The 15,923-nt window shown below is 44.1% G+C and overlaps 1 protein-coding gene and 1 long non-coding RNA gene across 2 annotated transcripts in view; one reads left to right on the top strand and one right to left on the bottom strand.

Annotated features, from left to right (window-relative positions):
- Window positions 1-4,826: 4,826 nt before the first annotated feature.
- Window positions 4,827-15,870, bottom strand: onecut3b (one cut homeobox 3b). Its single transcript, XM_041056194.1, has 2 exons — window positions 14,790-15,870; window positions 4,827-5,185 (listed from the first exon to the last, which is right to left on the bottom strand). Exons 1-2 carry the CDS (start codon window positions 15,868-15,870, stop codon window positions 4,827-4,829), a joined length of 1,440 nt encoding a protein of 479 aa, XP_040912128.1.
- The window catches only part of LOC121193742, a 22,343-nt gene continuing 17,825 nt past the window's right edge, over window positions 11,406-15,923 (top strand). Inside the window, exon 1 of the long non-coding RNA XR_005895316.1 lies at window positions 11,406-11,416. This is a non-coding gene — a long non-coding RNA (uncharacterized LOC121193742). The remainder of the gene's footprint in view (window positions 11,417-15,923) is intronic.

Raw genomic sequence — 15,923 nt, 5'->3', positions numbered from 1 at the left:
AGCAGCATATAATGTACAGTTTTACACCACCAGATGGCAACAGAGCACCACAGTAAGAAACCATCACACAGAAAATGAAAAGCCAGTCGGCCAATTGCTTGTTTTTTTATTTGTTTTAGTCAAAACACACAATTTACCCATACTGGTTTTCACTCGGTGTATTATTTGTTCCAGTTATTACTTGACTCTCCCTCCACAGGCTGAAGGCAGACCCGACATTTCTGGGAAATGAAGATCAGAAGAAAGGCTCTCTGCATGATGGCTGTGTGTGTGTGTGTGTGTTTGTGTGTGTTTGTGTCCATATATGTGCAGGCATTTGATCAACATCTTCGATTAGATGTCCACTTAACAAGTCAGATTCCCCACCACCACCGCCCTCGTAGCCAGGAAAGGGTCCTGGGTGCCTCGGCCCCCACCGTAAAGGTCACTCTGAAGAGGTTAAAGGTGACCACACACACACACATACACTGATCTCCCTGAGAGCCATCCTTCCTCCTTTCTTCCCACCTCTCCTGTCCAGTCAGTTCCTCTGCCCTCCTCCATCGCTCTTTCTCTCTCCCTCCTTCGTCTTTTTCTTTTTTTTTTTTGTCTCTGCTCTATTTGAAATTGATTGTCTTCTACCATCACAAAGACACTTGGTTCTGATTGATTGATTGGTAAGGGAAGAGGAAGAGAACATCGACACTGGGGCTTCCAGAGCTCTGAGGTCTGTCTGAAGGAAAAAGCAAATGATGCCATTTTGATGCACTGGACGAAACCGTATTTCAGCTGCCTGGCTGTCTGTTTGTTTAGGCTCCTAAAGCAGACAAACACCCAGGCCGATCGAATTTAGATTAGATGAGCTGAAACGCAGGAACAAAACAGAGAAACTCACACACAAACTCACACTCACACCTATGTGATGAAACAAAGGGTAAATATGAATACAGACATGGGAGTGTGGAGACAATTTCCACACAAAGGGAGGGGTTACAACACGGGAGGGAAGACACAGTAATGAAGCTGCTACACGTACAAATACACATTTTTATACAAATACACAAACAGCACATAAAAGACACGGAGCTAAAAAAGAATGTAAAGATTATTTGGAAACCAAAACCCAGTTTTTTTCCCTGTTTCTCCCCCTCTCCTCCACCTGTAGAGGTACAGTTCATCCTGCAGTTTATATACACTTATATAGTATCCATGCATAAAAGAATCGCTCATCCCACCCCTAATAACAGAGGTGCTTTGGTTGGATCTCTTTTTTTTAATATGGGAATCACTAACACACATAGGAGACAATCTTCAAACACAAAATAAGCCAAAAAGTGATGCAAAACAGAAATTAGTGTGTCCTTGATGTCTCATTCTTGACTCAATTACTATATCTTACTTTGTATTCATAATCCTTTTTCTTTGATTTCTTCTTCTCCTCTCCTGTTTTGTCATTTATTACATCCTTTTCTACCAGCTCATTTATTTCCTTTGTCCTCTTCTTCCCCATTTCTCACTCGTCCTTTCAGTCTCTCTCTGAAGAGCAAAAAGGACAACGTGCAAACCTACAAACAATAACTCAAGAGATGTCAAACCATAAGACAACTTATACTTCACACGCTCCTTTAAAGAAATAGAAAACAGAACAATCATTTTGCTGTGACTTTAATGTCACTCTCATTGCTAAACATTGTTGTTATTGTTTCACTACATAACCTTTACAATAAAGATTTGAGGTATATCAAGATGAATTGTCTACACATGCCTGCCTCGTTGTGATGCTACCCTGGACAGAGGGACCAGCAAAGAGGGTTTGGATGGATGGGGTCACCGGTGGGCATCATGTGTCTTTAAGAGATGAAAGGGTAAGAATTTCTGCACTGATTGCTCATTGGTTGATTGTTGGACAGGTTTAGATGTGAGCCAATGAGAGAGGAGGGCTTTGTAAACTGCCAGGTACACACACACACCTACACTCGGGTTACAAATTACACAAAAATATCTCTGGCAGGAGTGTATGTGCATGTGTGTGTCATGGAGGGGACTTGAGATGAGATGACATCATCAAAAAGCAAAAACAAAATGGTGGAGGTAAACAATCTTTTTCCCGTCATTTTGTGAAAAAAGGTGCTCTTTGAATCAGAACAAAAGTGGCTTTTTTAATGTCATGAGGACCCCTCCAGTGTTGCTCCCCCTTCACCCAGTGTGTGCCCCCCTTCACTTTAAACACTGTGTGTGTATGTGTGTGTTTATGTGTATGTGTGTTCAGAGCAGCCCAACCCCTGGTTGAAGGAAAAAGGCACTCAACTCTTCCCACATAACAAACACCTCCCTGTGTTTGCCATGCAGCACGACTGCTCTGCATAAGTGTGTATGTGCACTTAGAAGACTATCTGCACTGGTCAGTGAATCTGTGCATGTGTGTTTTGCATGTGTAGTAGTGTTTAATTGTGTTCACGTCCCAGGTCCAGTGTGAACACGGCAGGCTTGAAGTATCTTTGGTATTGATGGCTGTGTCACAGTCCACTCTATTCTGTGAGGTAGCCATGCACACACAAACCGTTTCCATCACCAAATCTTCTGTTTTGGGTCTAAACTTCAAACATCTGCACTAAAAACCTACAAAGTCTCCCCCATCTGGACTCTAGTAGAAGTCCTAAATGACACCTCCAACATGGAATCTGTTATAGTGCACTACATAAAGACCAGAACCCAGCCCATGGAGGAATGTCACTTCAATGTTTCAATGGTGACAGGCCTCTGATGCTCCTGCCTCCCCTGCTGCACCCTTCTTCCTTCTGTCTGCGTCTCCTCTCTAATATGATTATCTCCCGCTAGAAGATGCTACACAACGAGTGGCTTTGCCCACAAAAAATTAAGAAAAAAAAGGAATAAATAAAATCAGGTGGTTCTCATGGTAACCAAAAAAAAACACCATCAGCAGAGGAATGCAGTGACAGTCCAGTTCGGGAGGGGGGGGGGGGGGGGGGGGTCAAAGTTCAGAGATTAAAGAAGAGGTCCTTCACATCCAGACAGTCCATCTGTTCCATCACACAGGTATTCACAAATATGCACAGTTTGTCACTTGTGGTATCCCTTCCTTGTCTGTGCATAGGATCAGTCTATGACATGTTGATTCTTCTTTTCTTTTTTTTTCAATCTTTAAGTTTGTACATTTTGTCGACAAGGTGCTTCTTTAAATATAGTTTCAGCACAACATAGCACAATAGTCACGAGAGAGAAACCATGTGTCTATGGTACTATTTTTACCCGCATCAATAGTTAGGAGGGAAAAATAAAAGGAAAGACACAACAGGAGGGGTCAGCAAGAGAGTAGATAAATAGAGAATAGATAAGACAGAGAGACAGAGAGATGAACTTAAAGATTATTTACAGTAATTTTCATTGTGTTTCGTGTCGATCACGTCAGTATTTTTCTGAGGTATGGAATAGGCTACATGCCCATATAGTGCTCGCAGTTTGAAGGTTGTGATGACATAGGCCAGACACAGTGGGGCGTGTGGCGAAGGAGCAGGCTGCACCTGTTCTCTGATTATCATAAAGAGGCAAACATCATTGGCACTCAGGATCCTATATTGTGACGTTTGACCTCTGTGTTTGGCCACTAGAACAGAGCAGACCCACCCACCCCACCCCCCCTCACTCCCTGCACTCCCTACACTCCCTACACTCGGGGACGACACCTTTGAATGTGGGGAGCGTTGTCCCAGTTTGATTGTTCTCCTCTTGAAACCTGAAAATATCCTCTCAAGTGGCCACACGGGCTATGGCCATGTAGCCATACAACAAGTCTTAAGAAACAAACATTCAAATACGTATAAAAGGGTGTGTGGATTATCGTGTTTTATCATTTTATCTCAATGTCTTTGGTGTTTGCAGGGCTACACATATGCTTACATAGAGTATTTGTATCTGTATCCTAATAGAAATCTACACTGCAGGCTGCAATGTGTTGTAGGCCTGCTGGAGATATGAGCTGTAACCACACCAACATGCTCTCAACATGTCCAGATGTGGTTGAAATGGACAGCAGGTGGCACTGTTACTCTGACATGGAGCAGGCTGAATCACTGCAGAGGAATTAACACCCCTGGAGCACGCGCAGCATGTGAACATTACGCACATGCATGCACACACACGACACGCGCATGCAGTGATGCAGAGGTGGTATGTGGTTAGCCGGTCAGAGGACCTGCTGAGAGAGTTTCACAGACACTTGACACACAAACACACCTCTCAATCAGCCTCAGTGTCCGTCATTGAAATGAGAAGTGGTTGATCACAGCCCAGCAGACACATCTGTTGTTTGATTTCTAGCTGATTTGTGAAGACCAACAACGTGTGGTTGCTCAAGGTTCCCTGTCTTAAAGCTATCGGTTCCTTGTCATGAGTGATTCTTTGGTGTGTTTACATCCCGACAACAGGCAAAACCCCCCTCCTCCCTTTTCAAGGCTTAAGCACAGACCAACAGTGTGGATGGGTTTTCTTTGGTTTTCAGGTGGATTTACTAAGAGCCACGTGTGGTTGTTTGAGGGCAACTCTCCCTAAAGCTACTGGATCTTTGGTTTTGAAGAGCCAAAAATTGAAATGCAACTTAGCCCCTAAGAGTAACATTCAGATTAATAGAAAACACATGGAGCATTGAGGAGATCTGATTCATCTGCACAAGTCCTCAGCACATTGCGCAGATGAATCAGATGAGTGATCTGAGGCTACACACCCTATAGCTCTGCAGGATCAGAGTTAGAGCCCACTGCTTTAGTGAAACACAACCCCCCCCCCCCTCCATCCTCCATGCATCTGTTCGATGATCCGTCCTGTCACCATCAGGCCTTAGAGAACGTGGTCGCAGAGGAGGTACCAGGTTGGATCGGTGAGGAGTTGTTGTTGTTGCTGTTTCCATGAGGAGTGTGCACATGGTTGTGGCCGTGCACCCCGTGGCCGTGCTCCTCTGTGTCCCAGCGGTCTGGACAACGGCGGCGTGAGTTCATGAAGAAGTTGGAGACGGTGGAGAGCTCCAGGCCCAGCTGCTGGGAGATGGTGACCTGCATCTCTTTGGAGGGGCGGCGGTTCTCTCTGAAGATGGCTACTAAGGTGCGACGCTGCAGGTCGGTGAATACCAGTCGCTGCTTTTTTGGCACCTGGTTGCGCTCCCGTCCTCTGTCCTCCTCCTTACGTTTACATGCTGGAGAGAGAAGAAGGGAAGAGACAGAAAGAGAGAAGAGTTTTATTGTCATCAAAATATTCTGTGGTCCTGTAAAGTTACAAAATAAAGAATACATAATAATACCTAATACAATAATAATACCTAAGAAATCAAGACTGACAATTGAAATGGTGAAAGGGAAAATCAGAGTGTGAAATCAAAAGTTTAAAAATTGACAAAATGGCAGGTGCTTATGTGTACAAATTAATATTTTAGTGTTTTGGGAATTGTAATATTTCATTTAAATGAATTTAATCAAGTATCCAAATGTAAACTATATCATGACTGTATGGTATGGGAGGAAAGGCACAAATCTGGAGATGAAAAAATATCATGCATGTGTAATATGTTACAGGAGAGTTTGTGGGCAACAAAAGAGAGATTGGAAAGATAGAAAGGGAAGCAAAAAGTCATTGAGTCAACACTGGTGAGTGAAAAAGTCTAAATGAAAATATCTTTCTGATCTTTCTTTCAGATTCTGAAAGTCAAAGTTGAAATATCTGATCATTCAAAAGTCGATAGCCAAAGTTAAATCTCTCTTAAACCAGTCTTTCCAGAGGATCCTTTGGGGACCACTACAGAGGCCTTTGCAGGTTTTATGTCTTTTTTTTTTATTGTTGTTTCCTTACCTTTCAGTCAGCCTTTGTTTCCCCTTTTTGCACTATGGTATTAAAATCAGCTTGAAGACTTCTGAAACTTGCTTTGACAGTCGCCAGTCAGTTTCCTTTATTTTCATATTAGTTTTAAATGACCATTATTTGGCAGTCTACTGCTGATGTAAACAGGGATTGGTTTGAAAACTCTTTCCTGTTGGTGTGTTCAAGGGCACTCCAACAACATGAGATGTAAGACTCAAAAAATGTCAAACAAATCATTTTTGTACAGAAGAAACAAATAAATTAACACTATCAGTTTCTCAACAGACAGATATTCCTGTTTATATTCATAATACAGCTTCTTGGTGCAAAATTTTTCTTTTTCAGCAACAACTCCCAGATGTCGAACTGTCCTTCAATGTTACAGGAAGGATCTCTGTTTAAACTTCCCCCTGCTTGCAACTGCAGCTGGAACACAGCAACAACAAGAAAAAAGAAAATAAACACCGAGGAGGCTAATTGTTCACTGGGATGGATTTCAGGCAAGTTTCAAATCTCTACAAGTTGATTTTCAAAGTGCAGTGAAATGAAGTGAAACTAGTGGCCACCTGGAGGATAAGAAATCAATCTAAAAACGTATAGAAGGCTTGAAAAAATGGCACCAGCAATGTGAAAGTGGGTTGTACAGTCTGTGGATCATGGGCTACAACTTGCAAAGCCACTAGTGGGGGACCTTTAAAGTTTGTACAGCGGCTAAATGTGGAGGGATGACGAGTTTATTTGTTCATATTCTGTTTGAGGCAATTCGGTTTCATTTTACGCTGCGGGCTTGGCGAAGAAATTCTCTTAAGAAAAGGAGGTTATTGTGGACAAATTGTTTCCATTGTGGGTCCGTGTGTCTGCGTTGAAACTGGAGAAGCGTGATGTGAAATGCTGACAAAGAAGCGGTCTGCCGTGCCTGGATGCACCGTCAGTTGGCTCGGCTCTGGCTGTGGAGACTGGAGGGAGTCTGTTCTGTTCTGCTGCCCTAAAAAGCTGCAATGATCGATTTTCCGCGGTTTTCTCCCGAACACGTGGTCCAGTAATCAGGGCTCCCTTCCCCACCCGATCGATCCCCATCGATCCGCTAGACCGAGGTGTGTGTGTATGTGTGTGTGTGTGTGTGTATATGTGTATATATGTGTGTGTGTGTGGGGGGGGGGGGGGGTGCGCGTGTGCGTGTGTGCGTGTGGCGTGTTGGGGAGTATAGCTCAAGAGCGCGCTTTGTGACAGACAGATGGAGAAGAAATTGTTTATCTGTGGAAGAACAAAGGAGATGTGGCGGAAAAGAGTGGCAGTCATCCAGTCTGAGAGCTCTGGAGGAGGACAAAGTAATGTCTCTCATATATGTCACTGATTATTTTTTATTTTAGAAAAGAGAAATAAGGGATGAAAAAAACAGGTGTGTACCTGCACGAGATGTGGTCTGTTGGTGTGCGTGAAAGAAACAAAGTGAGGAATGATATTCATCCCAGTCTTGGGAGCGTTTGTGCACATGTGAGGAGGAGGGAGGGAAGGGAGGAAAAAAGGAGAGGATGAGAGGAAGGAAAGGAGGGAGAGAGAGGAAATAAAGCTGGCTGCAATGTGGAGGTGGTGTATGCAAATGATTGATGACTTTACAGCAGGTTTAGACAACAGCAGTAAACAGATTTGACTTGTGTGTGTGTGTGTGTGTGTGTGTGTGTGTGTGTGTGTGTGTGTGTGTGTGTGTGTGTGTGTGTGTGTGTGTGTGTGTGTGTGTGTGAGGGGTTGGAATCAATATGAATGTGCACATGTGTATGCATGGCCGTGTGTGAGCGTGCATGTGTTTGAATTGCCATTGTTCATGCTTTGTTGCTGCAAGCAAAGCATAATTACGAGATATTTTCCCTCAGCAGAATGTAGGTTATATGTTTGTCCCTACATTAGAGCCTCCACGGACACATCACTCCACCCCCTTCTCGACTTCTTCAACTGTTTTCCTCTTGTTGTTTTTCTCAATTGTTTTAATTTGCCCTCAGATTGATAGCCCCCATATTGATTGATCCGCACTTCAGAACCATTTCATGGAACGTTTATTCAATTGGTTCAGGCCCAGCCATGCCAGAATCTCCTCGCGGCTCTCTAAGTGCTGTCTCAAACCAAACTCAATACTCCCTAATGTAATGACTGAATGCTAGTGCTAATATAGTGATAATTTAATATGTAATGCCTGTTTTCGAACAACTTGTGCTACCGGCCATTTTACAATGCCAACACCACTCTGGTTCTCCTCCATCAGCTCAAATGCAGCTCTGCAGCTCGGAGGCCTGCAGAGCAGCACAGCCGCCATCCTAACCAAGTGAAACCAAGGAGTTAGCGCAGGGCCTGGGCTTGCATGGTCAATACATATTTCAGATAATCAATAGGTCCATTTCAAATGAGTCTCCTCTGGCCTCCGTGAACATCCCCTTCCCCAGCAATGAATAGGACCACAGGGAAGGAAAAGAGGGAGCTGCTCATTAAAGCGCCCTCTCTTGAGACAAGAACCAAACCGTTGAAGGCTATCTTTAGTTGCCTCATTACCAAGCAGGCTTTTCTGAAGAGACAAGAAGGGACGCTCAGCAGTCTCAAGTGGCACTTGCTCATGTCGTCTCTTTCATATGCCCCCCCGGTGTCAACGATGCTAAAGCTATCGCCCAACTGCCACTTTGCTTAATCTCAACCCCTTGTTGAGCCAGAGATTAACTTGCTGGCTGTGCAGCATGTTAAGTTGCACTTGTGCCTCCTTTTAAGTGCAGCTCTTCTTTATCACTTAAGTGGCTGCTGTTGTTTTTTCTTTGACAGTGCACTTATACATGAAGATGAGAAGGGCAGTAGGTGGATATTGGTTGACTTTGGTTTGTTATATTAAAGAACTTGTCAGTACCTGATAGGAATTTACAACTCAGAGCAAGCTGACTGCTGCTCTATACCAAATTTCCCCCTCAGACACATTCTTCATGACATTTCAAAAGAGTTTGATCCCACTTCACTGAAAAGTCCAATCTCATTGTTTCCAGATCAGACTTGTATAAACTTTTCTTCCTTCACTATATGAATTTAAGAACAACCTTCTCGTGTCAACACCCTGTAAATCTATCTTTCTGCACAGAGAAGCTCAAACAGTAAAGTGAAATAACAATGAGCTAATTAGCAAATAACTATAGATGTGAACAGGATTTGTCCATGAAGACACTCTGCCTGGTGTGATATGAAATGTTCAGTGTGCAGGAGGAAAGCATGAGCGTCTCAAATGGCAGCTAGATTTCCTTAAAGGAATCACATTGATGAAACGCACAGAGATGAAAGCCAATAAGCAGATGTGAGTCACACTTAAAAGGCCATCTATCTATCTATAGCCTGAGATGTGCATGGTGAAATGAAAAGACAGGTGTTTCACATCATGAGTCAAAAATGAAGAGGAAAAAACAAATATAAACAAAAAGCAATTCGTTATAGAATATAGATTCATGTGTTTCTTCACTTAAGCATCTCTGATGCGACTTATAACCAGTTTAACATTAAAATAGTGTGTGTGTGAGTGTGTGTGTGGGCAGATGAGGGGGGTGGGTGGGGTGTGAGGGAGAGGGAAAGGGGTGGTTGGGGGGAGGGGTTGGGGGGCAGACGGTGAACTAACCGCACCGTGCTGCTGCTAGTCGACGCCTGGACGGACGGATGAGATCGGGCTTTGTGTGCGGTGAGACGGGCCCTCTCCCGCCCTGGACGGACTACTGCAGGCGAGAAACAGTTTGACGTCAATCACTCTCTGTCACACCTCTTAGATGTACGGTTATTGATTATATTGATCATATTATAGGCCTATTCATTGCTGGGAAGTTAAAAAAAAAAAAAAAAAAAAAAGAAAGAAGCAAAAAACGCCTGAGTGCCCCCACCACCTCCGAGACCACCCTGATCATCACCATCCACACCCGTGTAACAACACACAGCAGCGGCGAAACCAAACCGTCCCTTCATCCTTAAAACACAATTGATTAGGATCGGATTATTTGAAAGCTTTCGTTTATTTGTCGATGTAAAGCCTGTGTTGTCTTGTTCAGACGAGTGATCGGCAGTTTTACAGCCTATCAGATATTGGCTTGCAGTCTATAAAACGTCTGCTCGGCTTGCGCTGCTTTTTAAATGTTTTTAATGTCTTCTTTCCGAAGCAAGCTGCGTGGTTTATTTACCCCCCTCCAAACAGCTTAAAATTAGATGTAACATTTTCACTGCAGAGAGCTCAGGTTTCTATCAAACGTTCGCTGTTAAATTGTAGAGAATAAAACGAAACTGCGAATGCGAAGGAAACTTAAAAAAAAAAAAAAAAAAAATGAGCCACTGAGGGAAAAGTGAGAAAAAACATTTACAGTGTTCAGAAATATTTTCCGAAACGCTCAGAGACATTTAGTTAAAGGTTATCATAAAATAAAACAGGCATTTTCTCTGAGTGAGGATGACTGAATTGCTTTGAAAATCGGACATAATGGGGTTTAAGAGCTCGGCGTTTTTGGTTTTGTAGAATATGTTTTATTGAAGCCTCAAACACGGTGTCTACATGTATTCATTTTTTATTAATTAATCTGTTGTCAATCATTTAGACCTTTAATTTGATGTAAATAGCAAAAAAATAAAAGTTTGCATGAAATATTAAAACATGTCCGGCCTGTAGCAGACCTCCAATAACACCAGCATGCTATACTGTTTTTAAAGATTAATATGTGAAGTTGTAGACTGCAAACGACAACAAAAACTTAACAAAATGAGATTTTGAAAAATGCCCATTGTTTAATTGAGAATGAATTAGTTATTCATTTTCTATAAATGAAGTCTGTGTCGGTTTCGCTTGTTTTAATAAATCTTTAATCTCTCCGTTTTAATAAATAAAAAAGACTAAATGAGAAGTTCTGTGATGAGGCTCTGCTAAATTATACCGCTAAACGATTACAAACACACACAGAGTCTCTCTCACACACACGCACACACACACACACACAGAGAGGAAGAGAGCTACACAGTCTAATCTTAAAACAAGTTTCTGTGTAATAAATTTCCCCTTGGGAAAGTTAAATAAAGTTAAAGATTTAAAAAGAAGTGTTAATTTAACCATTACTAATCAAACAAATCGGCGCTCTAAATGTTTTATTGGTATTTTCAGCTTTAAACACCAAACTACTGCTGTGTGAGATCAGAGGGAAGTGTCTGTTCAGCACCAGGAGGCCTTTTCCAGGCTGACGTGAAGGTAATTAATAAAGGTTTTCCAAAACAAAGGAAGGCCCCTCTCCAAAATAAGAGCTCGGATTAAGAGATGCAATCAAATGAACAACATCGCTGCTGCGTGTTTACATGTTCATCTTAATCATTTTTAATTACACCTCAAGGCAAAAGAGCAGGAAATTAATCTGATAGCAGTTGGTTCATTTACCTACTAACCTCATTAAAGATGTTCATTTTTAAACTAAATGTTGCAGCCTTGTGTAAACCATAATCTGAAAATAATATGCTGTGATTGATTAGAACGAGGGCTTGATGCTCATAAGTGCCACAAATATCTCATCTCATCAGGTGTATGTCATGAAGGGTCATTTCAAATCTTTGGCTGGAGGTTGTTTTACAGTTTTGTATGTTGCTGTTGTCAAGTTTGTTTGTGCAGTATGTCGTAAAACTTGTAGGTTTTTTATAGGTCGTGACACATTAAGTCTTATTCACACTGCGTGTCAAAATATTTCACAGCAGTGTGTGGCAGTACAGTGGCAACGCAAAATGAGTTCTGCCTGTTAAAAGGGAGAGACGACCAGAGAGCAGAGATGAAATCAGGGTGGAAGGCAAAAGATCTGCTTTGCTGATGCTGTTACAGAGCCAGAAGGAAGAAGAGACAGAAGGGGGAGGCAGGGAGAGAAAGAGAGAGAGAGAGAATGAGAGAGCCGAAGAGAGCAGAAGAGAGGAAATCAATACCGATTCAGAGCGAGTCAGATAAGCCTGAACAATGTATAGTGCAGACACACTCTATAACCCAGTCACACACACACACATGTGCATGTGGATGCACTCACATAGACATGCATGTGTGCACGCACACACACGCACTTGGTGAAATGTGCTTGCATGCCTCCATAAAGACACATTACAATCCCCATAAAGCATAGCCAACCTTTAAAATCAAATGACATCACAACCTTGGATTGCTTTGAGGATTCGCTGACATGAGCAGAAAGCGCTCATTACTACAACTCGATAGGCAACTGGACGCTCTGATGCTCTTTGTCCACTGCAAGATGCTCCTCAGCTCTGATCCTTTCATGTTTGTGTTAGAATATTATCCTTCCTGATTTCACTAGAGATATTGCAATCTCTTTGTTACAAATTGCCAGGGAGGTTTTCTTTCCTCGCTTCATAACAGTGTTCTGATCTGAGTTTTCGGCACTGGAAGTCTACACCACCCTCGCTGGCGTCAGATCCGTGCTATTGATATTTCACAGGATGTTTGGGGTGTAAACAGCATTCTTCAAAACCACTTACACACCCTCTGCCGTGGTGTTTAGGCAGTGAGACTGGTGTGAGGTCCTCAGCTGTTAACCACAGATCTGACTTTGCTTACCTAGAAGATGCTGTTACAAGCGTTAACATCACCACTCTCTGCCTCTCTCTTTCTTCCCATCTCCCCTCCCTCTCCCTTATACTTATCAATTATTAAGGTCGGTATTGATCCTTTCACTAGCCTGCCTCTATCTGGCTGTTCACACAAAGCCCAAACCTGCCTGCCCTCACTCAATCAATGGCATCTCCCAGCTCTTCCAGCTCTTTTTCCACATGTCAGTTTTGCTTTTCTCGCTTTTGCACTTAAGCCGGGCCGACTGAAGTTTTGTACATCCCAATTTGGTCTGTTTGGATTCTTCAGAAAAGATGAGAAACAGCAGACTGATATTAATCTTTCATGGCACAAGCAGGTTTGATGGGCATTAAAAGATGGATCTGGTTAGAGAGAGAGAGAGAGAGAGCAGTGAGGATGGAAAATGGCTGTGCACTTATTTGACTTCATAAAACATGCTCTCGTTCACTCTCCGCTCGTCGTCCAGTCAATGATTTTCTTTTTTCTTTTGTTTTGTTTTGCTCTGTGGTGCTGATCTTTTGAAGCTAAACAACCTGGATGCCTGTTGCCAGGTAAACCAGTAAAAGATTAGTGATATTATTTTTCTTATGCTGCAGAGAGGATGGGAGGAAGAGAGAGAGAGAGAGAGAGAGAGAGAGAGGGAGAGAAAGAAAAACAGAGCGCCAGGGAGTGGGAGAGAAGGGGGTTGGGAAGGGGAAACGGCCTTATTGATCTCCTATGTGCAAAGCCAGGCAAACACTGAAAGGACAGAGCTACACTATTAATGACACTCACAGCCTCAGCTTCTAATCCTTATCTATCTATCTATCTATCTATCTATCTATCTATCTATCTATCTATCTATCTATCTATCTATCTATCTATCTATCTATCTACCTGTCTGTCTGTCTGTCTGTCTGTCTGTCTGTCTGTCTGTCTGTCTGTCTGTCTGTCTGTCTGTCTGTCTATATTCTGCTGATTTGAGGACTGACACTTCACTGATTTTGCTAAATCTAAGGTTGTTGTCCACATTGTTAAACTGTCACAGATTGTAATATGCAGCCTCCTGAAAACAGGAGATCAAAGGTATGACTGTGATGCATTGTACTGTAATGTAGCCTATTTGCACATCAGCAGCTGGTCTGGACACCTGCTCTTCCCAGTTGTTGAAACCATTAGTTTCACCACTATTTTCAGTGAGAGTGCATGGGGCTAATTTCCAGTCTACACTTGTTCAGCATCAAAAACTCTAAATTCTCTATATTCTCTATATTTATTTTATTTTATTTTATTTTATTTTATTTTATTTTATTTGTCCATATTGGTCTCTGTAACCAATCCCCATCCCCTGCTGCAATCAATATTTCATCAGAACTGTTCATGCAGCTTAACGTTGCCTTGAAATAGATCTGGGGATCATATACTGGCTTGTATTTTAAGGTGTTTTCTTCTTCTTTTTAAATCTGAAATTGCAAGAATGATGTCCTGGTTTAATTCAGTGAAATTATAATGATGTTTATGGTCACTGTGATTCCACTGACAGCGCAGTGGAAGACGCGTCTGTCTTGCCTGAAAAGCTCACGCCAGTAATGAGTTTGAGCGATCATACCTGTCTAAATTTAGAGCTTTTACAACAGAGTACTAAATGAAAAGCCGGAGAGACCGTGTGGTTATTGCGTCTTTCAGCTCCGATACGAGTATTGATCCGTGTGCCACATTTAAAAGGGAGAGTGGGAACTGGCGTATTGATCAGGCAGCCTGGGGTCACCCCGCTTCTCCCGCGCAACTAGTTGGCCCAGTAGCCCCACCACCACCACCGCTGTGTGTGTGTGTGTGTGTGTGTGTGTGTGTGTGTGTGTGTGTGTGTGTGTGTGTGTGTGTGTGTGTGTGTGTGTGTGTGTGTGTGTTTATAGTCGGACAGAGAGAGAGAAAGGGGGGGGGGGCGTCAGGGGAGGGCAACTATTTCGAGGTTTATTATGAATCAATGGCGATTTGCTGTGTGCCGATCAAAAATATAGACCTACAAATTTAGTCCACAACTACCCCGCGTAAACGCAAATGTACACGCCCAAAGCAATCATTAACACCCGCGGTTTATAGAGATGTAAATGAACAACAGTTAGACTTATATTTCTCCTTGATTCAGGTTTTCGGAAATAAGAATACAGTTCATTTCAGTGATGAAGCCTCTGCGCGCTGCGTTTTAGCCGGATGAACTGTCCGTGGTGCTGAATCTTTGAGGCCTGCGCAAGTTCGGTGTTGCCTGCTCATAATTTGAGAAATAACGGTGGGAGGCGGCCTGGCTGTTACTTAACACTGATTAGGTGTAATGTGAAATATTAATACTGAAAGGACAGTATCTTACCGGCCAGACGGAGAGCAGACATCCGCTGAAACTCGGGCTCCTGCAGCCACTTCCACATCCTCCTGAAGGTCTCCCGGCCTGACTTGAGCTTACTCCAGGGTTTGGGGTTCCGTAGCAGGTCTGAGAGGGTCCCCTGCGATCGGCTCAAGATCCTCTGGGCGAATATGGCCTGCGGGATGGAGTACCGCTTTAACTCGGCTGTTATCCTCTGTGCCACTTCCTTTGTATTGATTTCCTCCGCCTGGATGCCCGATCCTGCTACTCCCTGGCCGGCTCCATGGCCGTGCCTCTCCCGGTCCCCTAGCATCACCGCGCCGTTCGCCTGGGAGTGGAGGTGACTGTGTGGGTGGTGGTGCATGCCGTTGAGGTTGGAGATCATGCCGTGGCCGTGACCCCCTAAACTCCTGGCCAGGTGCTCTTGGTCACTTCGGGACAGCATGGAGGCGTGGGACTCAAACCCTGACACCGGAGAGAGCATCTTGGCGTCGGTGGAGAGGTGCGCACTCGGACCGTACGCTGAGAGCGGCTGCTGAGAGTTGTGCAAAGAGCCCAGCCCGCTAGACAGCGGGGAGAGCGAGCCGTGGCCCATACCTGACACGGACATCTCTTTGGGGTAGTGACTGTACAGATTGCCCATGGAGGCGAGCCCCCGGTGGTCGTCCCGCATCAACGTGAAACTGCCGCTGACGTTCCCGGCGGAGAGTCGTTGATGGGCGGCAGCGTGGTGATGTGAGTGCGGGTGGTGAAACTTATCCGAGACGGTGGATATCGGAGGTAGATGCTGCAGGGGAGTCAGGGTGGTGTACGTGTTGCTAAGGCTCATCCCGGTCTCGCACATGCTGATGGACGGGTGCAGGTGACCGGACAGTGCGGAAGGGTCCGTCCGGTAGTCCCCGCCGGAGCCCTCCAGGAGCGAGGCCATGCCGGAGACCATGGCTGACCGCGCGCCGGGAGCGTGCGAGACCAGATTCCGGGGAGTGGAGCTGGGGGACGGCGACGGCCGCGCGTGCGGAGAGCTCATGAGGTCCCCCGCCTGGGAGTGCGAGGAGACGCTGTGAAGGTTCTCCATGGTGAGCTCCATAGCTGAAAGGATATATTTTCCCCTGTCCCACCCTCCCCACCCTCTCCCCCTGT

Source organism: Toxotes jaculatrix, chromosome 14, assembly GCF_017976425.1.
Source record: "Toxotes jaculatrix isolate fToxJac2 chromosome 14, fToxJac2.pri, whole genome shotgun sequence".
Lineage (NCBI taxonomy): Eukaryota > Metazoa > Chordata > Actinopteri > Toxotidae > Toxotes > Toxotes jaculatrix.
The sequence above is the reverse complement of the archived record's forward strand: the minus strand, read 5'-3'. Positions and strand labels throughout refer to the sequence as shown.